Raw genomic sequence first — 25,793 nt, forward strand, 5'->3', positions numbered from 1 at the left:
AAACAAAATTAGCCACGTTTAAAAACCATAATAGGTGCTCTTTAACACTTAAGCTTGTTGCCCTTTTGCTAAATTTGTGCAATTTTCCAGTAGCAAATACCCACCAGCTAAGAATTGTAGTGCACACTTATGCACTATTCTACACCAATTTGTAGTATAAATAGTGTGATTATTGTGTTCACACTGAAAACCCCCCAAAAACAAAGTGCACTTAAGTTCCCAGATGATCCACTCATTCAACCGAAAAAACTAATTTTACGCAGCTGTACTTACGCAGCGGATGGGGAGTGGCTATATCGGGCTCAGATGCTGAACAAAAGAAAATATAGGATGTTTACATTGCCAGCAGCCATAGCCACAACCACAACTTAGTATGTTGGTATTAAATTGTGCAGAAGATTACGCCTGAATTACGCCAAGACTGAAGTCTTGTTGTTCATAAAAGGGAACATGAACATAACAGTAAAATATACCAATTCATTTTTGTTATCTGTTTGGCTATTTCGCTAATGCTAACGCCATCGCATTATGTGCGTTTGATGTAATTTGCCTTCGACCGGGAAACAGCATATACTTCCGGTTAGTACAATACCGAAAATGTGCCATTTGAGACAATACTACCCTTCTAAAATACACTAGACGGCAGAGTGTATAGTCTATAGTCATTTGGGACACAACTTTGGTCTGGGCTCCTCTACTGTCTGTGTGGGAAACAATAACAGTCCACGGTTTGTAGTTTAAGCCTTCACACAAAGACGCTTGGTGCACATCTTTTACTTCAGTAATGGATTTGGTCCCTATGTGCTGGGACAAACAGACAAACAAAAAATCCTTATCATGTGAAAAATGACTGTTATTTTTCTGACATCAATCAAAATATCTCTAAATATAATCCAAACGAATTGGCTGAGCCTAGCATTTCGTGGTGATGACGTCCGACAGGGATGGCATCCTCACATTTTCACCATAGCTATTGTTTTCCATGCGTAGAAATCCAGGGTGTGTTCCTCTCTGCATTCTGCATAGCTGGGACGACTGGCGAGCTTGAACCTTTTCCAAGAGTCCCATTCCTCACAAAGTTCAACACACCGCTCCAGACACAACACAGACAGCTGGGGCAAAAACAGCAGACGAGGGTGTAAATAAAAACAAATATTGCTATCAATCTGGTACTTACACACAGCTGTATGGTTGACAGATGGAAAAAGTAGAAATGGAAAAAGGAGAAGTGGATAGCAGGGATCATAAATACCACTGGGCTAGCCTAGTAACCTGCATTCCTCCAACAGGTGCCTCATGTTTACTGAATAAACAACTTACACTATGGTACTTGAGTGTCCTAAGGACAAGTGCATATTCCAACTGCTTCCCCGTATCCCCTTAGTACATGCCTGATATTAGAAACAAAGTATTTAGCTCTTACGTAATTGTTGAATAGTTGCTCAGTTATTGGTCAATTGTTAAACTAATCCAATAAAAGCTGAATGTTGTGTGATGTGTGATTTGGAACCAGGCCTGTGTAACCTGCAGCCTCCTTTCCAGCACTTCAACACTGTCTGTAGCGAGTGCTCCTAGGGGCTGACTGAGCTATAGGCTGTGTGCCAAGTAAGCCTGGCAAGTCTGTCTAGTGTTACTTGCTTCAGGCATGTTGTGCAGCTCTGGTGTTAGTCAGGTCACTCAGGGTCATGGGCGCTTGGAAAGTTTTTCAAAGCCCCTCCACCCAGTTCTCACTTTGCCAGTTAAATTCCACTCCGGGGCAATGAGGAACCTCATTTCACATCACAACAAACTCCAAAAGCACCTGTCTACAGACATGCCATTTCCCCTTCCACTACAGCTTAACCTGTGTGAACACATGAAGACAAGGAGCACCCGTAAGGTAGAAACCTGACAAACACAAGCCTTGTGACTGACATATAGAGCATTGAAGGGTTCGATATATTTAAGTAATCTTTACATTTATTATAGCACACCCTGTATACTATGGTCACTGTCCCTGGACTGTTCAGTACGTACAATTTTAAAGGACAGAATTATTTAAGAGTTTCCCTATTTAGCACCAAAATTATATAACAGAATACGTCCATAGTAAACCTTGTTTTTAGTTGACTCATTTATATTCTCTTTTCTCATGTATACATTATGTCTAAAGTTAAAATGTGTGTGTGTGTGTGTGTGTGTGTGTGTGGCTGCAGTAACCTGGTGTCCCATCCAAGGTGTATTCCCACCTCATGCAGAGTATTCCCTGGATAGACTCTGGATCCATCACCACCATGACCAGGATAAAGTGCTTACTGAAGATAAATGAATGTCTTTCTAAAGTTAATTTTTATTTCATGGCTTGAATGATTAGATATTATAATTGAATTATTATTTTATATGTAATGTAATATAAAGCACCTTGATAGAAGTACACTCACTGAACACTTTATTAGGAACACTATACTAATACTGAATAAGGTCTTCCTTTGCGCTCAAAACAGCCTCAATTCTTCATGGCACGGATTCCACAAGATGTAGGAAACATTCGTTTGAGATTCTGGTCCATGATGGCGTGGCCGCATCACACAATTCCTACAGGTTTTACAGGTGCACTTTCATGCTGCAAATCCCCTTTTTTACCACATCCCAAAGGTGTTCTAGTGGATTCAGATCTGGTGACTGGGAAGGCCACTGAAGAACATTGACCTCATTGTCATATTCATGAAACCAGTTTGAGACTTTTGCTTTGTGACATGGTGCATTATCATGCTGGAAGTAGCTATTAGAAGATGGGGAAATTGTAGCTATGAAGGGATGCACATGGTCAGCAACAATACTCAAATAATCTGTAGCATTCATAGCAATGACTAACTGGTATTAACGGGCCCAAAGTGTCGCAAGAAAACATTCCCCACACCATTACACCACCTCTGCCAGCCTGGACTGTTCACACAAGACAGGATAGGTCCATGAATTAAAAATTCTGACCCTACCATATGTACCTCAGCATAAATCAAGATTCATCACACAAGGCTACATTTTTCCAGTCGTCAACTGTCCAGTTTTGTTGAGCCTGTGCCCACCTCAGCTTTCTGTTCTTGGCTGACAGAAGTGGAATGTTGGCATCAGCAATCATGCAACAGTCAAAATCACAGAGATCACATTTTCCCCCCATTTTGATGGTTGAACATGAACCTGAAGCTGCTGGCCCATGGCTGCATGATTTTATGTACTGCAGCCACATGATTGGCTGATGTAGGTGTACAGGTGTTCCTAATAAAGTGCTCAATCAGTGTAGTAAGGCAAAAGGTCAAATTTGTATTTAATTATTTCATATATTTATTTAATATATGAGTCTCTCAAAGTAAAAGAAATAACAACAAAAAACTATTATGTTGCAGGGGGAGATAAAATGGTGAATGTGTTGACTGCTGAAAATTCTATATTTATAAAAGTTCCTATAGCTTCTATATTGTACAGATGTTTTTGTGACCTTCCATGTTCATATTAACAAACATTTTTTTCATTAAGGCCTCGATTTAAGTGACTTGGTCTAAGAAGGTAAGAGAATACAGAGTAATATCATAAAACATTAGAGAGAATGAGAGAGATAGAGAGAGAGAGAGAGAGCGAGCGAGAGAGAGAGAGAGAGAGAGAGCGAGAGAGAGAGAGATGATGATGATGATGATGATGACTTCTGATGGCTTTTTGATTTAAATAGTTGGGTGTAGATTGGGTTAAGGAACCTGTGTGCTGTATTCTGTAGCTTCAGGCAGTGTTTTACCTTATCAGGGTGGAATGTAAGGAAAATTGCTCTAAGGATGATTAATCTAGCAGCCTCTCTCCTCCATACTGCCCATAAAATAACATCACATTTTAACACGGCTATTATTGCGGATGCTTATTCATCTTACTCCATAATTCTTTGCATAATCTTTGATCAATCTGTGCACTGTGTGTAAGAAATGATCCAGTTCTGTCGCCTGGAGCAAACTGAGATCATCCCAGTTCCAAGTTCAAGCATTTGGAGGATGTTTAGGAGATATCTGTATTTATTTTAAATGAGTAGGTGCCCAGAATGTGTTTAACAATTAATAAAGTTAAATCATCAGAGAAGATTGGTCAAGATGAGTAGTGCCTGCTAGTGAAGACAGATTGTTAACATTGACTACATTTACATGGACAGCAGTAATCTAATTATTGACCTTATTCTGAATAAAATAATATTGTGATTAAGGTGTTTACATAAGTTGCTTTTAGAATATTCCTTTCATGTTCCCATTTTACATGTTATAGAACATAGATCGATTAACGGCACCTGGCATTACATCACCACGCCACACCGTCCGACATTCCCTCCAGAATTTCACGTATCAACATACAGTTCGTCTTCGTTATGGTACCATAAACAGTTTTGGGTGTTTAATTTTTAATTTTACGAAAGCTTCAAGTGCAGTTAATTATTTGTCATGTTGCAAATGCAAATGGACGACTGCTTGAAGTCATGGGCTGCATCCCAAACCGCATACTTACAGTATCTTACAAAAGTGAGTGAATTTGGACATTTTCACTTAGGGGTGTACTCACTTTTGTTGCCAGCGGTTTAGACATTAATGGCTGTGTGTTGAGTTATTTTGAGGGGACAGCAAATTTACACTGTTACACAAGCTGTACACTCACTACTTTACATTGTAGCAAAGTGTCATTTCTTCAGTGTTGTCACATGAAAAGATATAATCAAATATTTACAAAAATGTGAGGGGTGTACTCACTTTTGTGAGATACTGCACTTACTGTATAGTAGCTGAGATACACATATTTCGCCTACTATATAGTAGGTAAGTACGCAATTTTGGATGCAGACGTGCTCTCCTGTTTGCCGTCAAATGGTTGAGCACTGCTGTGTGTGTACGTGTCCTGTCGCAAAATGCGGTGAAAACTCCCACACGACGTTAATAATGTGATTAAGGTGTTTACATGTCTGTGATGCACTTCGATAATGCGACTAAAATAGGAATAGTCCACATGTCTTAATTCCATTTGTGTTTACTTAGAGTATGACTTTAGTCGGATTAAAGTACTCAATAATCGCTGTTTACATGCTAGTTTCTTAATCAGAGTATCGTCTTAATCGGGTTAATATCGAATTATTGTTGTGTGTGTAAATGTAGTGATTGTTAACAAAATCCAAGTAGGCAGAACAGGGAGAAAAACAATACATAAAGAAATAATAAATAAATAAATAACCCCACAAAACTACAATTTTAACACAATACCTCAAGAGAATCTTGGTGGATGGGATCGCTCCATACGAACTGCATAAATTAAAATATCAATAATGTGTGGTCCATGTCTATATTATGTGGCACATGATAATAGACTTTCTGTGCTGAAAGATATTTACTGTTAATCAGCTGACTTATTTGTAGACATTTGCAGATCTGAGCATTAGATCTGTCATTAGATCTCTTTTACTGAGAGGGCAGGAAAAAAAATTAAACAACCTGTTTATCCAAATAGGAACACAAAACCCTCAATAAATTTCAAAGAAAAAGAAAAAAAATTCTAATCTACATACTGCAAGAAAATATTAATAGTGATGTAGGGCACATCCCTACTTTAATCTGTTCATATAGAAATGCAAAATACTTATTAACATAAAAACAAGAAAGTACATTCAAAGTTTTGCCTACAGCTAACTGATTTCAGTTTACCTCACTCATATCCAGTCAGATATTTGTTTGGTAACATGTCAGGGTTTTCCCTACCATAGAAAGGCTTAGGTGCAGCGCCTAAGTGTTTATGCGGAGCACCTTAAGCTGAATGAACGTAAACAGGCATTTAGGCGACATTTCAGAATGAACGTAAAAACAATTGTGAGAGTTCTAAATGGTAATCTGGCAACCGGAACGAGCTGCCAATCAACAGTGTCTGTACGAACGTTTGTGTGATTGGTGTGTGACAGAAGCTCGCCACTAAGCTGATAGGATATTTCTGATAGGATATAAAAAAGCTGATAATATAATAAATGACTGGTGCTTCAGAGTGTGCAGATGAAACGCTATCACAAGGCTCATGTTATCTCGCGATCGGAGGCAGATATTTGGGAACGGAATCATGTGAGACAGTTCTGGGAGGTACTGTAATTATACCAAAACATTTCGATGACAAACTTTGGCTCAGGCATTTCAGAATGACTAAAACAACATTTGAGATGCTGAGATTGGTCCGCTGGTTAGTCCAGTTACGTGACCCACTGCGCCCCAGTTTTCACAGAAAAGCGCATTGACATTACGCTGTATAAGTCGGCCACATGTACTGAATATCCATTCACATCAGCCAATTATCCAGTCATGTGATTTGTTGAGGAAAATTACGACATTTTTTTATGTGCATCAAGGAATTTATTCAGTAAATGTGTTTCCATTGTACTTTATGTGCATGTCTTCTTATCGCATAATTGAGCGCATACGATTTTATTCGCATGTTTCGATGTTTCATGCAGCGTTTGTTAATGCGATATCCCAGAATTCTCAGAAAAATATGTGGATGGAAACATAGCTATTGGCACCCCTGTTTTATGGTTCAATTTCATTTGTTCTTTTTTTCCCTCCCAAAACGTTTTATTCCAAGATGATGTCAACATTGCTAATGTTTGACATGCTAGACAGTAATGACTCTTTTGTAACATCTGTTAGCAGCCATTTTTATGAGCAAACCGAGTTCCACACTACTGCTGAATCAGAATCATTACTATAGTCTCCTTGGAGACACATCCAAACACACAACACCACAATTAAACACATGATGTAAACCTGCTTACAGAAAATATAAGGGAAAAACAAACAAACAACAAAGCAGAAGGTGTGTTTATTAAAGAAGCTGTTTACACAAGACAAAAAGATTAGATTGATCACCGGGATCTTCCTGTCCTATTATTCCTCTCATCCCTTTTTGGCTCAAATAAGTACCCTTGGCAAGTAGTGCAAGTCAAAGATAAAAAAAAGAAAAGAAAATTGTGGATAGTTTATCAAGCAATGCTAACATGGGTAAAAGAATAATATGTAGCTGTGTGTGAAACCCAGAAGATGACATGGTATGTACTTCTCACCTCATTATTAGCCACATGTGGAAAACTTTGCTAATACAGGCAATGTCATCAAGTGAAGCGCCATTTTATTGTGAAATAGTTCTGTATCACACCCCAAGCACGCTGTTGTGAAATTTAGCTGCATGCCTGGAACACGGTCACTCCTTGTTTTAACAACTAAGCTGGCAGATCACCCAGTGCCTTCTTTCAAAGGGGGGTGGGGGACCTTTATGAGCTAAAGTAGAACTTCAAATGTACTCTTGAGAAGGCGCTCCTCCAGGGCACAGCAATTCCTGAGCTTGAGTAATGAAATGCTTCCAAGCTCTACAAAGATCCACATTAACACACTGACTTCTGTAACACACACATATTTAAAAAACAAAACAAACACACAGTCCTTTTCCCCACAGCTTTTTTATAGTGTAATTTATAGAAGGAATAAAAAAACAAACTTTTGGAATGGATACTAATAAGATTTAAAACAGAGGTTCATAGTGCCAGATCCATGAATCCTCTATACTGCAGTTTTCGCCACTCTAACACTGCCTTGACTTGATTTAACCTCCAAACATACAGTCAGCACCAGAATGACCCATCCTTGAGAAAGATTGCTAAATAAAAAAAATGCCTCACAGCTCCCCGGTTCGATCCTGTGCTTGGGTTACTGTCCGTGTGGAGTTTTCCATGTTCACTTTGTGTCCATGTGTGTTTCCCTCGGGTTCTCTGGTGTCCTCCCATCTCCCAAAACAAGCTAGTAGGTGAATTGCTGACTCTAAATTACCCCTAGGTGTGAATGAGTGTGTAGGTGTGTGTGCATGATGGACTGGCATCTAATCCAGGGTGTGTTCCTGCCTCACACCCAGTGTTTCTGGGATAGGCCATGGATCCACTGAGAACCTGACCAAAGCAGTTACTGAAGCTGAACGAATTAGTGTTAAAAAAAGAAAAAGAAAAGAAAAAGAAATCTGCTTAATTAACTTAATCTCAAACAAACCGAGGGGGTGTAAACTTTTGAACATGATGACTGGTGTAAATTGGTGTCATTATTTTGTTAAAGATTTTTTTCATGTAGTACTGCCCTTTGGAAGCTACATAACATGTTTCCCATAAGACAAACCGGATATATATAATGTTTGTTTGTATGTTGGTGGTCTGAGAGAGACATTGATTGTAGCTGCTGTTGTGATTGTCTTGTGAAACGGTTTATATTAATCAAATCTGAAGAATCCTAGCTTTCTAAAGATATATTGCATGGGTACCTATGTACACACAGAAGCTGTGTTCAGCATAGTTAGTCCTACCAGCTGGGTCGGAATTTACATCGTATCAGAAAAGTGAGAGAGTTACAAAATAAAAACTTACGACTGTGAAACTTTCTGCTCAAGTCTTGTTTGCAAACTTCCTTCCGCTTGATCATCTGCATTTTCTGAATTGGGCTCAAACTGATATGGTAAAACCGACGACATGTTGCTTAGGAGCTCAGAATTGCTTTAGAAGGTTTGGAGGCTACAGCTAAAGCTAACACTAACGCTAAAGCTAACACTAGAGCTAAGGAGCATTACTTTTCTGACACACGCAAGGCTTTTGGCCAATCACAACACAATGGGTCAGCTGGCCAATCAGAACACGCCGGGCTTTTCGGAAGGAGGGGCTTTGCAGAAATCGGAGTGTTTCAGGCAGGCTGGGAATAGAGGTACTTCAATAATGTACAGTATTTGACAAATAATTTGTTTTTTGAACGTTAAAGCGTATTAACCTATTTTATTGCACCCAATAAACAATATAATAAACATGATATGACCCCTTTAAAGTCAGCACATTGGGGCTAACTCACATAATGTAAATGGTAATTGGACAGCTGAAAAAAATAACGGTAGAAAACAACTATTCCCCCCATTTTTCCGAGAGGAAACGTTTAATACTGGGTTTGGAGGTTCAATTCCCACCTGTGTGTGAGGAGTTTGCATCTCTAAATTGTCCATAATTGTTACACCCTTGCCGGCAGATGGCACTGTGAGGGGCTTCTGAGTGCACGCATGCACAAGACATTTGTGTATGGACATGTGCTGTTGTTTGTTTTGATTGTCTCCTTGTTTAAGCATTGGTTCATGTTCGAGGGTGTGTCTTAATTTACTCCAGGTGTCTGTATTTTAGTTTGAGTATGTTGATTATTTAAACCCCTTGTGTTGCTGTGCATTTCATGCAGTATTATTCGTATATGATTACGTTAGTAGCTGAATGAGTGTGAATACGCTACGCATGCTAAGCGGTCTTGTTAAAAAGTCCTGTTCTGTTTCCTGCCTCGTATCCAGTGTTCATGTTTAAAGCCAGATTTGCCTAGTCCGCGTTTCCTTGTTTATTGCTTGAAGTATTTGAATAAAGACTTTGATCTGCACCAGCTCCCGCCTATGCTCCTGTGTCATAACAATAATGTGTGAATGTGTGTGCAATTTTGCCCTGTGATGGGTTGGCACCCCGTCCAGGGTGTCCCCCGCCTTGAGCCCTGAGTCCCCTGGGATAGGCTCCAGGCTCCTTGCAACCCAGTGTAGGAGAAGCCGTAAGAAAATGGATGGAGATATAGTAATCACTGAAATTTTTGAAGAATGAATGAATGAATAAAACACTTATAAGTTTATGATAACCTAGTATGAGTATCTTGTTCCATCCATATCCGTCAAAATAAAATGTCCAAAGAGCATTCAATTTATATAGCATTTTACTCAGTCTCAGGGTGACGTTAGCAGCATATGCTTTGGCTATAATAATATCCAGAATATCCTTTGGAATTGTAGGTTATGTTTTAATTCAACAAAATACTATGACATGCTAAAGAGTGTCGCATTATGCTGCACACATTATTATTAATATTATCATTATTTACATTAACATCACACAGAGCACCATGTTTTCGGTATTAACGTGTATGACGCTGTAGACCTTGAGCATGTACGCTGGTAAGCTGATACTGTGGGAGGCTGCTGAGTGACAAGAATGCACACATGTACAGAGTGGTGTGTACAAAATCTGGTAGCAGTGTACACATTAACAGTGGGCTATTGTGTAGACTCTCAAAATGCAATCAGATGAACAAGAAACAGGAGCTTAACGCATAACTTGCAGTAGGCCAACCGTATGGTGTACGCTTCTTAAATTTTTATTCATTTTACATGCTGAACCAGGAGATCAGACCTCCCTTTTTCACCTGATAGTAAGTGCAAATAAACACTGGCAGCTGGAACGAATGCATTTTATTACCCAGACCTTGTATAGCGTATTGAAAAGACTGTATAAAAAATGTCTCACTATGTACATACAGTCAGCAGCTGAAATGAGAGCTCTAAGTTACTCACTAGAAATATAGATAAAATTTTATCGACTTTTAGAGTATATTGTCCAAGAGATTTCCAGCTGTTCAACACACACTGCATATTTCACTGTTTTTAATGTGGAATGAAAAGATAGTTTGCACACAGGCAGTGATAGCATCATGGGATGCTTTTTAGGATTTCTGAGTGACTCCCAAAAGGCAATGGAATGTCGAATCAGTTTCTGCATCAGCTGTACTCAGGGATTTGTGTTTAATCTGTTAAACAAGCAGAACTTACAAAACCGGGAAAATTCTAGCACATCATTGACTGTTCAAAACAAGATTCCTACCATCACCCTAATATGACACACACCGTCATGCTTCAGGGAGCCTGTAAGGAGCGCTGCATTATTGAAGGAGCAGCAAATGGTAGGACTGATGACAGAATTGTTATAGAGTAAATGAAAAGAGAAAGAGACTCTAAGCAGGGTGGTAAATGATCCACTGGATGAGAAACTCCTCATTGTACAATCATGAGGCATATATGCCATAGATGGTAAAACATACACGCTCTCACAGTGTCATCTGTTTTGTATAAAAACATTTTTTCCTCATTTATTCCTTAGTTCTGTCCATTATGTTGTTCAAACCTTCATTAAACCATGGTCATGTAAAAAAAAAATATTCGCATTCTTCAGGAAGCCTCGTTGAAAATTGTCTGAAAAAAATCTAATAAAATAAAAAAATGGAGGACAGCTGTCCTCATACTGTGTTCCAAATCTCAAGAGCACAAACGCTGCCTCTCAAAATACCAACCACTTAAGCAGCCTCCACCTCAATATAAACTGGGGGTAGTGACAATCATTTGAAGCATCTAGAAGAACATTTTGAATATCATCATATTGTATCATTTTATTAATGGTAAATCTCTAGTTCTTAGAAGAGAAGAAGGAGTGAAGATGACATTCTTTTTCAGACTCATTTTCTTGGAAACTTATAAACACCAAACTTAAAATGTAATGGTTAAGAAGAACATTCTGACAAAATATATTGTCAAACATTGTAACTGAGAATGCTACACAGCCTCAGTATACAGCAAAGTGGATAATGAGCACAGTTTTAAGGTACCAGTGATCACATTGCTTTGATATGTCAACATTTTTGGAGATGCTTAGCTTGAAAAAGGAACAATATGCCCAATATGTAGACAAACAGAATTAACATGAATTATTAAAAACATTTAAGAACTATATTTTCCGAACATACAACCATTACCTGTCGGTCACTTCAATACAACTGGTAGCTGATCAAACCAGAATTTCCATTCAGAAACCAACATTGCCTCTTGCTAAGCAGTAGCCCAGCTTGTTCTGGTTGCCAAGGGTTGACATGAGGCCTACATAGGCCTCGATGAGGATGGGCTGGTTCAGAAGCAGAACGCCGTTGGCTTTCCCTGGGACTGGATTCAGACTGTGGGCTTTCTGAGCTGCAGCGGTCAACTGCTCCTTGAAACTCTGAAGCTACAGTATGAGGAGAAAGCAGATATCAGAAGCCATTAGGCTTTGTCTGACCAGACTGTTCACTGCTCACTTTCTCTGGATTGTCAAACCTACTTACGGTTCGTTTAAGCTAAAGTCTATAATAGTCAGATATAACTTGATAGTGAAATCTCAAACATCTTCAAAACCAATGCTTTTTTTAAGCTTGTTTTACACTGTGCAACATCTGCAGTCCTTTAATATTATTAATTTTTAACACTGAATGAGCTGATCCCAATAAAAATCTTGGCCAGACAGACCGTGATATCCTGTTCTCCATGTCAGATAATACAATGAAGAGCTCATGGAGAAAATGGAGACACACAAACAGAAACAAGTAGCAAGTGGTGAAGAAGAAGAATTTCAGAGGTAGGTAAAAGAGGATAACTGATCAACTGATTAAATAGGTGGAATCAGGTGTGGCTCCTGCTTGATTGGACTGAAAACCTGCAACCCACACCAGCCCTTTCCAGATAAGATTGGACACCCATTAACTCATCTTAACACATGACCAAAGAATTGTTCTATGATGTGAGATTTTTGTTTACGGCCAAAATCAGGCCAAGAATCACATATCTGGTTTTAGACGGTTGATGCTCTCTGCTTCATTTTCCTCCTTCTTTCTCTCCTTCCACCTCCATAGGCGTGGCGGAATGTGAGGAATGGTATTGGGACTGAAAGCTTTGACACCCTGCCCCTCTAAATGAGCGGTTATGTGATCTGTGCGGTCACCTGCAAAGACACTGCAACTCCACCCATGTCCACCGTGACCTGCTGAAAGTTGCATCATCTCTGCAGGGGTACACAATCACAAGAAAGGGTGCCTCAAGGTTTTTTTTGTTTTTTTTCGATAGTTATGGAGATTTCAGCTTCATAAAGGGGCCCTAGTTGAACTCTTAGTTAAGAGACAAAACTGAAGAACCCTTAAGGGCACTAGATGGAAGCTTTTTTTTTTCTAAGAGTGCACTTTATAAACTGAAAAGGAAGTGTCTAGGCTCTGACAATTTTTAAAGGCCGTCCGTATAGAAAATCCAGATAATTTACTTAGCTGTGTAATTTTGTTTTCCAGATAGGAATTGTAATGTGTATATATACTGTATATATTGATCCAGGGGTTCTCAAGCCTTTTGCATCCAGGACCCATTTAACTGTAAATAAAATTCTACAGATCCCCTACAGATTTATTGTACAAACATAATCCAACAATTCAAATATTAGGCTCATCATTTAAATGTGTACAGTAGATTTGTTTTTGCTATTTATTGGAACATTTCAGCCAGAGAATCATTATTTTCAGAATTAAATAATCAGAATTATTTAAATTATCATAAGATTCCAGATGACATTATTTATAGGCATAATAATGTTGATAATGGTGTGTTGTTATTTCTCCCACTGTTAAAAACAAACAAACAAAAAACCACTTACTGTGCTCCATGGACCATTTCACTTTGAGAACTCATGGTACCAAAGATGCAATGCCAAAAGCTTAATTAATTACTAAAGACATAATCATCATCACCACCACCACCAACAACAATAAGAATAAAACTGAATGTTCTGACACATTGCTATATATTGCCTTTAAATACACTTCACAATATCAAGAAAATGATAAGCTTTAACATACAGAATCTGCAGAGATTAGCATCCATAAAAACACTAAACATAAAACACACATATGGCAAGGATAATGTTTCTCCACTTATGCAATGTCTGCACTTTCCTGTATAGCTTGCTTTATATTACATGAAAGGGCCTCACATTCAAGGACTTAGTCACAGTTGTGTACACATGTTGTTAGTTGATGTTAACAGAAGTCTGTTAGGTAGAGTTTTCAGTCTCCTTACCTCACAAAGTTTGGTCAGCTTCTCATTAACATTTCGAACTGGGTGGTAGGTCAGTGTAGTGTAGGGGTAGTCATTTGCAAAAGGGTTCCAACGTGATGTTAATGAGGGCTCTCGGAGTTTGTCCCAAAACACACGCACTCCATCTCCCTCTCTCCTGAAACAGTGAAGCAAAAACAGTCACAGAAATACACGTTAAATTAGTTTTATTTCACCCCACGGAACCTCCAGGGGCAGTGTGAAACGTGCATAACTCCTCATGCTCAGGATGTGATGGATGATGCAGTGTTAGCAATAAATGCTGCTGTCATACCACAATCATTCTCTTTTCTCCTTCTCACCTCCACATGAACATGATATGGAGATAACCATTTAACAGCTTGTGACCACGGTCAGAGCTTTACCTGTCTTTCCTCCAAAGCCGGGGATATCATTCGCATTTTTCAGTATTGTAGGCGTTTTCACAGTGATTTTCTCTCATTAGCATTACTGTCCTACGCTAACTAGTCATACTGTCCACTGTCTACAGGGTACAGGTCTTGCTGCAGTAGCACATACTGTACATATACTAGCCTCAGTTCCTGAGCAGCTTAGCACCTGTACAGAAAGAATTTTTAAACTAAGTGGTTTACTATTCCCACCAGTTTTTTTTACTTACTCCTCAAATCTTCTCCCACCGAGTAGGTTCCTCTATCTTCTTTTCTACCTTTAGCCTTTCCGTATGATAATTCCATGTTCTCTGCCAACTAGAAGACTAGTATGGCTGTGACTAACACCAAAATATGATTAGTATGGTAAAGTGGTATTTCTTTGACATGCCATGCACTGTTTATCAATTAGTTTGCAAATTGAACTTGATTTCAACTGAAGTGCAGTTCCTCCAGGTTTACCTCCACCGTTACCTCTAAAAAATAAATTTAAATCCTGGGTCAGCTTGCCCCTATAATAGGTTTTATACATCATGAGTATCCACAGTAACCATGCTACAAGACTTGTGCTCATGCAGCCAGTGTTTGAATGTCTTGGAAAGCAGCTATGTGCTAACTGCCTTGGAAGGGACCATCTCTTGGATGCTATATCTAACTGTAAAACACTCGCCAAACATCCCCGCATGGAGTGAGCATTAATGGTAATGTTGACAAGACATGCACAGTTGGCAAATTTAAATTCTGACTCAGAATCAAATCTGGGCCAACGCCCCTGGCTTAGTTGTTGATTTCCAGGCCTAGCAACAGCCAAAAAGCACATCGTGATGCCTAGACAACAGTCTGAGTTAATTTAGAGAGAAATCAATGGTAGGACAGGAAACATGGGTCTGCTAAAATCATTTATCCAAGAGACTATGAAGACTATGCAGCATGCAGGTTTGTATTTTCCATCAGAGCCATTCTTATCACTCGGTGGTCAGTCAACAGAAAGTGAAACATGCAATGTCTATGGCTGCATGTAGGAGGTCAGAAAGCACTGTGCCCATATGAGAACCTTGAGGAAACCCATATGGACATGGGGATAACATGCACAGAAACTCCAGACAGTAACCTGAGCTCAGCATCAATCCAGGTAACCTGGAGCTGTGCGGCAACAACGCTATCCTCTCTGCCACCATGCCTTAGTATTACTATTCTTATTATTATTACTATTATTATTATTATTATTATTATTATCATTACCACCAGTGCCATCCATCACAATGGATGGCATGTATTGAATCCCACCTAAACTATTTTGTAAAATTTCATTTCATTGTAGCAGGACTACAGTAAAACGTTTAAAATGACTAGGAAACAACAGTTTATCAGACACAATGCAAATTATCCAAGTGGACATAATTAGGAACGCATTTTCACATTAGCCACTCATTGATTCACACGCACTTGTGTTTTCAAATAGGTGAGCTTGACCTCTCGAACCCCTCTGTTCTTTTCCAACAAAGCTCACTCACTGCCAAAATCAGCACCATTCTTCTTTAGGGCACCTCCTTTATGCATGAGCCAATCTAATGTTTACTAAGCTTAAAGGCAATTCCCAGTGTTCATCAGATTTTCTTTCACTCCCCCTTCTTTTCTTTTTGCCATTTTAAGTAAATAGATTTTAATGAAACGCCCAGGGGCCATGTCTTTATTTTCCAGGCTGATGAAACCCCAGAAGACAAGTGTGTGCCTGGCAGCAAACACTGAGCTTTAAACCTGCTCCACATTCAGGCTTTGAAATGATCTTGGCACCCTTCCATTTTCACTAAGATCTTTCACAATGCTCTATTTACAGGCTGCCCATCAATCTCAGTTGGGGAGGCACTGATTTCCGTACATGGCTGTAGGATGCACTCAACGATAGTTTACTGCGCTTATTTCACAGGGTAATGCATTTGAAATTAATGTCTTTCTCTAGCCTTATTAGAGTAGAGAAGGCTTTTCCTATATCACAGTGAAACTTTTCTGATGTTTGTATTTTTTGGATAAAAAGTTGATCAGATGCATAAGATCAAGCCTCGTAACTTCCTAAAGAAAAGATATATGAATGTTGATTCATTCTATAAGTCAGATTACTGTAGCAGGTATACTTATGGTGCATATTTAGAATGTCTCTAATGGCACAGTCTAATTTAGGTTTCATCCAGTTAAAGTAAAAAGACATTTAAAAAAAAAAAAGGATAATCTATAATCAGTAACCAGAATAACAAACACAAGTCAAAACCAGGAAGTATAAATGAGGACATAGAAAACGAGACAACAAAGCCCAAGGAAAACAAAGATCAAAACTGAAAGTGATATGCTCATTATGTTGAAAAGAAAACAGAAAACACAGAACGAGAGCTAGACACAGGTGAACAAATTCAAAATTCAGGGATGTAGCCAATGACAAAACGAGACGAGACAAAACAGAAAGACTTTGTATTGTTGACTGAAGGAAAACCTTTGCTACAGGCCTAAAAAATCACTGTGTAAATACATCCTACTAGACGTTACTATGGCTAATGGGTTTTCAGTGTTCTGTTATAAACAATATACAGAAATGTGCACATTTTTGCTAACTGTGCAGAACCAGGCTGGACCAGCACTGCCATTCAATACAATTCTAGGCCTTATAGTATACTACAAGTGTTTGTCATGCTACTTGTGTCAGTCTCTCCAGGATTCTGCGATCAGAGAAATGAATGCAAAATCAAGAATATACACCATATTCGCAGGAGCTTGCAACTTTTCAAAATTTCCGCAGATTTTCCACAGATTTGGGCTAAGACACGTCATGTGATGTCACTGTGTAAATACATCCTACTAGACGTTACTATCGTTATTGAGTTTTAAGTGTTTTGTTAGCACCAAACTAAGAGCCATTGGCATTCCTGTAAAAACATTACCACATAGGGAAATTACGCTAATACAAAAACACGCTGGTTTGTGGTATGACTTGTAACATGATTAAAGAGGAGAAAAACATGTGATATTCTAGGAAATACAGTACATTTAAAAGACTTTTCTACACCAATTCTATATGCATTCATAGCTGTTATTGTGTAAGGTTCTATGCACATATTGCGTACATCTAGTATTTATATTGTGTTGAGTATTGTCTTTATATCCTGTGTGTCCTGAATACAGCATGTAGCATACAGTATCCTATTTTGTAAGTCTATATGCTGTCATCACTTGTTTGTAGCAAAGCCTCAGTCCAAAGTCAATAAAAAGTGTTGTTCAGCTTTGCACTATGATTCATTTTTGGCTCAACCAACCAATAATTAGCAACCAACTTCTTCAGAACACATTAACTTTCTCCCAAATTTTTGTGAAGTCATAACTCTTACAGGCAGAGTCTCGACTTGCCTCTACCTGCACAAAAAGGAAAGTCATATGCAAATAAAAACTTTTTTTGCAAGTTATTCTTATCAAAATGAAAGTGGTCATGCTCTGAAAGCAGTCAGAGTTGTCCTCCCACCTCTTACACCCCTTCTGGCATTAAACAGTACACCTCTGCTGTGTTTTGAGGAAACAGACATGCCCTTCGGTTCCAGCTAAACTGCGCCGTGTTAGCATTACAAAGCGCTCACGAGCGGCTGCAGGAGGCCTCAGTGAAAGGGGCTTGTTGTTTTTGTAAAGCAGATCGATAGACACATTCGGCCGCAGGGCCGTATCATCTTCTCCTCTCTAACCATTTCTCTTCTTCTTCCTCTCTGTCTCCTGCCCTCTCCCTGTCACACTCATGTTGCCCAATCCCCCCCCCCCGAGTCTGTGCTCATGTTTTAACTGATGAGTGTAAGAGCTAAGTAGCACATCAGTCTCAGCGTTCACTGTCAGACAGTTCTCTCAAGACACACACAAACACACACACGCACACACACACACACACACACACACACATACACACACACCTGCCCTATAGTAAATAACATAAAATAAAAATTATTAACGTTGTTTTTTATTAATATTTATTATTTTATTCAAATGTATTCCTACCTATTATTATTATTATTATTATTATTATTATTATTATTATTATTATTACGAAATATAATAAATTAACAGATTAGAAATAAATAATAAATGAACTAATAGAAAATAGGTCCTTGTACTTGAAAATTGAAAAACAAAATACAAATGACGATGCGTTCATTCATTTTTTTGTTTAATATTGAAAATTAAATGACTAATTAATTATGTTTAAAACCCATTTTTGCTCAAAAATGCAAAATATTTCAAATATGCCTCATTTATACTTTCTTGCCATCTTATTTTTTGAGGTGGAGTTATTTTGTTTTGTGGCATGCTCACATAACCCAAGTGTAATATAACTGAAAAATGTGCATAGTCCATCAGTGGCTTCACCAAACATGTTGTCTTCGCTCCGAGACGTTCATTACGTGCTATTTAAAGGCAGCAAGAAGGTCATAGTAAGTACTTCAGGTTACAGTAAGTACTTCAGTTCATGAATGAAGAAAGCAAAGGTAAAATATACTGACGATAAACGTTTTCCTCAACACAAAACATCATTATGCAGGTCATGTAAGTTTGCATCAGGAAGACTAACACCAAGCCGGGACTCATGGAGAAAACAGCTTAAAAAAGACTAAGGACACGACATTCGGACTAATTCATGCTTAATTTTGTAGTCGAATCCTCGAACAAAAAAAACAGCAATCAATTATTTGATATTTGACATGTGTGTGACATTTTTGCTTTACTTTACAGCCCTAATTCAACAATCCAAAAGAGCTTGAAATTTAAATGACAATATACAGAAATGTGCACATTTTTGATAGCTCTGCAGAACCAGGCTGGACCAGCAGTACCATTCAATACAATTCCAGGCCTTATAGCATACTACAAGTATTTGTTAAGCTAATTGTATCAGTCACTCCAAGATTTTGTGATCAGAGAAATTAATGCTTAACTAACCCCTAATAAAAAAATAAAATAAAATAAAAAATTAAAACAACTTACACTGGCTCTTACACCTCTCTCTACTCTGTACACTTTGCTTCTCTAGAACTAGCACTACTTGTATTGTTCTCCGCTTGAGTGTATTTCCTCATTTGTGAGTCGCTTTGGATAAAAGTGTCTGCTAAATGAATAAATGTAAATGTAATGTAATGCAAAACGAAGAAAACACCACACTATTCGCAGGAGCTTGCAATTTTTCAAAACTTCAGCAGATTTTCCACAGATTTTGGGTCAAGACGCGTCATGCGATGTCATCATAATGTGCCGTGTGACATCATCACAACACGCATTCAGCCAAAGCTTCCTTTGATTCACATGTGTCGAACATGAGTACAGCTAAAAGGTCGCAATTAACAACAAACATCACTGCAAAAGACAATTTCATGCAATTGCAATTTCGCCAATTCAAGTAGTTTTCCAAAACTAAGCAAAGCAGCAAAATCAAGTATTTTTGGTCGCAACAATCACAAAAAAATCAGCGATTATTTGTAAAAGAAATGGAAAAAGAATCGTAAGGGTTCTTTGTGTAGTTTAATTATCTTAGTTTGACATCTCTTACAGTTTGGAGGGTTCTACTTATATAGAAGTTTTCAGGGTTCCAGGAGAGAGACAAAACTAAAGAACCCTTAAGAGTTTTAAACAGCATTTTTTCCCTTACAATAGAGTGTACAATAGATATCTGCTATGTACTGTACATCTCATGCAGTACTGTATTAAAACAATTTGAAATGATTAAAAATAATAAATTCTTACAGAGGGTTCATTTATGTAGAAATTCGGTGGGGGGACAAAACAAAACAAAACCTTGATCCTACATCTGGAAGAGACTTAACCAAAAAAGCCACAGATGCACCTGACTCACCTCTGAGCTATAATAAAAATGTTCGCACTTATGCTTAACAATAGATTGCTTCATTAATTTCTTTCCCCTTCACTAATTCACACGCTCTTTTGTTGTGAGTGTACACAGAAAGCGGGCACTGCTTTGGCCGATAAATCATGACCTAGAGACACACATGAAGACAGATTCGCTTCTCCAAATGCAGCGAGAGTGTGTTTGCAATGAGAGGAGATCTGCATGCACCATGTGTGTGTGTCTGTGTGTTATGTTTATGCTGTGTGCCACAGCCTGACCAGAGCAACTCCATCCTGAACACAATTTAAGGGGGAGAAATTTCTGCTAAAGCAAACACATGGCCCAGGGCTACACACAAACACACACACACACACACACACACACACACGCACACGCACACACACACACGCACACACACAACCTCACAGGAGTAGCAGCAGTCCTGTTGTTTACACTGTGCTTTCAGAGTGCTGACAATATGTGTGTGAGACTCCACCCTCATGAGCTTGGCTGTGAAAAAATGAAGAAAAGGTGAGGCACAAAGGCTGCACTTGGAGAAAGGGCCTTCAACAATAAGTGTACATTTGAAACAGGGGTGTAAACTGATGGGGGATTTGTGTTTCCGGTGCCAAGGTTTGTTTTGTCTGCATGCTCATTTGAGAAACCTAGACGCAATATTTGTGTGTGTGTGTGTGTGTGTCATCCTGCATAATCATGCAGAATCGTGCATGTGCTAAAACTGTATTTGTCTAGTGTAATCCGTGTTGAACCGCATGTCATTTTGGTGCGTGTATGAGAGGGGTGTGTGTGTGTAGAGAGAGAGAGAGAGAGAGAGAGAGAGAGAGAGAGAGATCTCCAGATGATTACAGGTAAGCTATCAGAATAGGGCCAGTTGAGACAAGCAAGAGAGGGCTGGGCTGCAGTCACCAGTGCTCTTACACACTCACTGTTTATGGTACAAAGCTGAGCTTTCACTGATCACTACACACACACACACACACACACACACATTTTATATCTCACACCCATTCTGACTCCTACTCCATTATTCTAAAAGATTAACCAAGATAAAAGGAGAAGTTGGCGGGACGGATGGAAGAAAAAAGAAAAAGAAAAATCAGACTCTTTACTGTATATACTGTAGATGAATTATTGGCTTTCATAAGACACCCTGTATGTATAGGATGCTTCATAAAGTCATAAATCAGAGGACAAATGTAAATGTTCCTGCCATAAACCAGAAGTAATGCTCACTTCATTGCCCTCCCTCCAGCAGACAGACAGACAGACACACACACACACACACACACACACACACACACACACACACAGACACACAGACAGGGGCCTACATACCCCAGCGTATTTTTAACTAAGCTTCACAAACGCGTCTCCAAATTCCTGCAGCGGTTGAGTGCACTCTGTGAGGACGAGGACTAGTAAGTCAACACATTAGATTAATATCAGCAGCCCGCTCCAGCTGTCATGGCAAGTGGCTCACACAGCCAAGCACACAAATCCCTGTGATTGCTCAACGCAGCTCCAGAGCCAGCTTACTTCCCGGCCATTGCAGCATGCCATACACGCGCCAGTGGCCCTGCACCACCATCAGCACGTGTGGAAAAGCACCAAGAAGACATCTTCCAGAAGCGGAAGACAGGCGAAAGAATGTGAGAAGGGAGTATGGCGGATATGAGTACACGTGCCGGAGGGGGAAAAAAAGGAATAAGTCCACGTGCACTCACACAAATGCTCATAACACACACTCTGACACCTCCGTTAATCAAAAATATTATGAAAGACACATAGGGAAGAAGGAAGTGTGCTGGGAGGGAGACATTTCATACAATACCTACAGTTCAGCATCACAGAGGGATTCTAATATATTCCATTCAATGACAAATGCATGAGTGTAGAAATTATTCAGAAATATGTGCTTTCATTGCGGTACTGCTTTTCATTGTTTTTCTTTAACATTCATTCATTCGGTGGAGCCAGAGTCTATCCCGGGAACATACACCCTGGATGAGGCACACACACATTCATAGACTCATTTACACAGAGGGGCAATATTGTGTAGCTCAGTGGTCACCAAACTTGTTCCTGGGGATCTACTTTCCTGAAGACTTTAACGCCAACCATAATCGTGCCCATCTGACCAGCTAATCATTGCCTTAAGACGTTCTCGATCACCTGAAGCAGGTGTGTGATTCTGGTTGGGGATGAAACCTGCAGGAAGGTAGATCTCAAGGAATCGGGTTGGTGACCAGTGGTGTAGCCAGTCCACCTACACGCACGTTTTTGGGAGGTGGGAGAAAACTAGAGAACCAGAGCAAACCTGCACAGACACAGGGAGAACATGCAAAACCACACTCACACAGTAACCTGAGCTGAGGATTGAACTGGGGAGCTTGGGGCTGTGAGGCAGCAATGCCCCCTGCTGTGCCACTGCACCACATCTTTAACATTTGAAGGTAGAATTGTTGTTATTCTGTATGCACGTTTGAAATAATCCATTAATGTGTCATCTTCCTGTAAACAACTTGATGAAACTCAATGATGCCATCAAACAAAATACTGCAATGATACTATTAAATATTTATGCATATTAATATATTTCTGTCCAAATATATCTGTCTGCCTTTGAAGAAAAAAAAGTATGTAAGGGGTCTGTTCTGATATATGTAAAGCCCGAACGTTCCCTCTACGGTGTAACATTTACTAGCACATTGACCTTTGTACACAACACAGATGTGCTTCAACACTGTGAAATGTATGACAAGCAGCTGCTTGCTGAAAAGAAGTGCTTAACAAATCCAAACACAAGAACGGTTAATCCCTGCCATTCCCAATCAGGATGTCGACGCATTCAACATTGTGGGATCGTGCTTCGCTTTTGTTGCTTTTGCTTATGCTCCACCTCCACACTTTGTGTTGAACAGTCAAGATTTACTGCATGGCTGGGAGATTTCTCAAAAAAAAAAAAAAAAATCAGGATAATGCCAGAGACCGGTTAAGCAGCTGTGGACATTAAATCTACGACAATGTAAATGTATGTAAAGGGGGACTGGTGGTCAGTGTGAAGCTGGGTGATAATAAAGGTGTGGGATGGAAATGTGTGAAACGTCCCCCTCTGCTGGTCACACGGGGAATGACTACTGCTTACAATTCAAACGCACATAAACACGATTAAAACAAATTAATACTGTTTCAAACCAGCTGTCACAATCTAACTGCTGTGATTGGCTATGTTCTAAGGTTCAGATCTATTTCTCCGGCCTCATCCAAATAGTACAAGTTCAGAAATGAAATTCCTGTTCATATACTCACGTATTTAAATACACGCCTCATGTTTTTTGGCATCTTACTCTTCACCTCAAACAGTGAAGTAAAAACTGACAGTATGAGGTCAGGGTCTGCATTGGTACATTTACAGCATTTAGCAGATGTTGTTATCCAGAATGATTTACAGATGTGCTTTTTGGTCTGCATCAAAAACATACCCTATCTTCATGCTAGTACACTAGGTCAAGGACTAATGCTAATTCAAGTGTTTTAGAATTAGTAATCATTTGGTACAACTGCACTCTGGTGGTGCCATCAAAGATATGTATCCTTTAGTATGTATCTTTAATCTCAGAAGATGCATCTTGTGTACCTTTAATTGTGTAAACTTTATTTGTCACATATACATTCCAGCACAGGCGGAATTAATTTCTTTGCATATCCCAGCTTGTTAGGAAGTTGGGGTCAGAGTGCATGATACAGCTTCCCTGGAGCAGAGAGGGTTAAGGGCCTTGCTCAAGGGCCCAACAGTGGCAGCTTGGCAGTGCCTTAACCGTTGAGCCACCACTGCCCTAATTAGCTTTTAGAGTAAAGCTTTAAAGGTATATCAGCATGGTCCAATTATGGACCTTAAATTATTTTAATAGGTAAACTATATTTGCATTTCCAGGTGAAAGATAGATCTACAAAAGATATACCCTTGGTAGCAGCACTCAAACAGCAACAACAGTACAGTTAGGTACCTTTATGTCTGAGAGTGCACTGGTACTGAGGCTAAAACTATAACCCTATGGTTCTCAAACTCAGCTCCAGGGTTCTGAAGCATAGCCAGTGGGTCTGTGAATTCATTTTTTATTTTATTTTTTACATTTTTGTTACAACCAAAGGAAAGAGAATCTGTGCACGATTGTGCCTGTCCAGGGATTCCCCAGCCTTGTCCCCCGAGTCCCCTGGGATAGACTACAGGCTCCACCACGACCCTGTGTAGGATAAGTTCTACAGAAAATGGATGGATAGATGTATGTGTCCTGTGACTGTAACTTCAGTAGCTACACCTCTATGGCTCAAATGCAAAGTCAGAATATTACTGTACATATTTAAATAATGAGGCTGATATTTGAATGTTGGTTTATATTCATAAAATAAAGCTGTACTAAGGAGGTTGGTGGATTTTTTCTGTTTTAAAACAGTTAAAGGGGTCCCTGTCGGTAAAAAGGTTTGAGTACCCCTGCTATAACTAAATGTTTAGTAAGAACGCATTTGACCGGAATATAACACTAAAACTCAACGACTAAAAACAAACTTTTCTCAAGAGTTTCTCATTAAGCCTTTAATACCATCCTATAATGCCATCCTTTTGAAAAGGAGAAATTGCGCTACGTTTTTTTTATATGTAGAGTTATTGTACACTCCCTATACACTCCCTGTCCCCAAATAAGGAAGTTTCTCAAAGGTCGGATTTTTAGGTTAAAGGTGGTACCACTGTGTAGCCAGTTCAGACCTTTTACTTAAGGGAGTGTCAGTGGTGATTAGTCTTATTGCTAACATGTGAGGCTGAGTCAGCACCTTTTGCCCATGTTAACACAAGTTACCTGGCTGATTCATTCCAAATTGTAAGTTGTTTTATTTTACCGTTGTGTCGCTAAATGTGCAGACTGAAGGTTAATCATTGTCATTGCGCTTAGTCATATTTTAAATAATTCATAAAGTACTATTTAAACAGCTGAACCATATCATACTGTAATGGTCAAAGGTCTAACACACGATGAGACAGAAATACGGATTGTTGCATTACAGCGGGCACGGCACGGCCAGGTACTGTATTAATAGTACAGTACTACAGTATTGAGCTCAAATGCATTTCACAGAAACTCTCATTCATCTGCATTTAAAAATGAGAAGAAAAAGAAAAATCATCACAGCAAGCTGTCCTCGGCAGGAATAAAAGAAGACGTGAGTGATGTGCAGTGTAACTGAGTAATTATCTCGTCTAGACACCTAGAGAGAAAAGCGCTTAAAACAACACATCTCCGAGTCTCGCAGCTCAGCCCCACTTGACTCTCTCTACCTCAGACTGGCACAAAAAAATGTTTTTTAGAAACAATGGGGCTCACACCAAACCACAATGAACTGTTTCTCCAGCTTATCGAAATGATACCAGGGCCTTGAAAGATTTGTAGCAAAGCCTGCAGTAGAAACCATAAACCACACAATGACTAGGGCATGATGGAGCTGAAGCCCCAACTCAACCACAGTGCTTTGCAGTAAACAAATAACATTATGAACTGTAGCATTATGTTATTTCATTCACTTGGTGAAGTCACTCAAGAGTAGGTCTGCCTCTGTGAGTCATGGGAAGAGCTCATCACGATTTGACAAGGCCTTATAAAGAAATAACGAAGAAGAGAAGGAGCAAGAGAATACAATCTCAAACTTTTTTCTTTTTTTTTTTT

The 25,793-nt window shown here is 39.2% G+C and overlaps 1 protein-coding gene across 3 annotated transcripts in view; it reads right to left on the reverse strand.

Annotated features, from left to right (window-relative positions):
* Positions 1 to 10,495: 10,495 nt before the first annotated feature.
* Positions 10,496 to 25,793, reverse strand: part of tprg1 (tumor protein p63 regulated 1) — a 32,795-nt gene continuing 17,497 nt past the window's right edge. For all 3 annotated transcript variants that reach the window (XM_053636178.1, XM_053636179.1, XM_053636180.1), the window contains 2 exons: positions 13,768 to 13,921; positions 10,496 to 11,899 (listed from right to left, as the gene is read on the reverse strand). In XM_053636178.1, coding sequence (XP_053492153.1) covers positions 11,705 to 11,899; positions 13,768 to 13,921 — 349 coding nt within the window. In that variant the 3' untranslated portion in view covers positions 10,496 to 11,704. The remainder of the gene's footprint in view (positions 11,900 to 13,767; positions 13,922 to 25,793) is intronic.

Source organism: Ictalurus furcatus, chromosome 11 (genome assembly GCF_023375685.1).
Source record: "Ictalurus furcatus strain D&B chromosome 11, Billie_1.0, whole genome shotgun sequence".
In the NCBI taxonomy this organism is placed as follows: domain Eukaryota; kingdom Metazoa; phylum Chordata; class Actinopteri; order Siluriformes; family Ictaluridae; genus Ictalurus; species Ictalurus furcatus.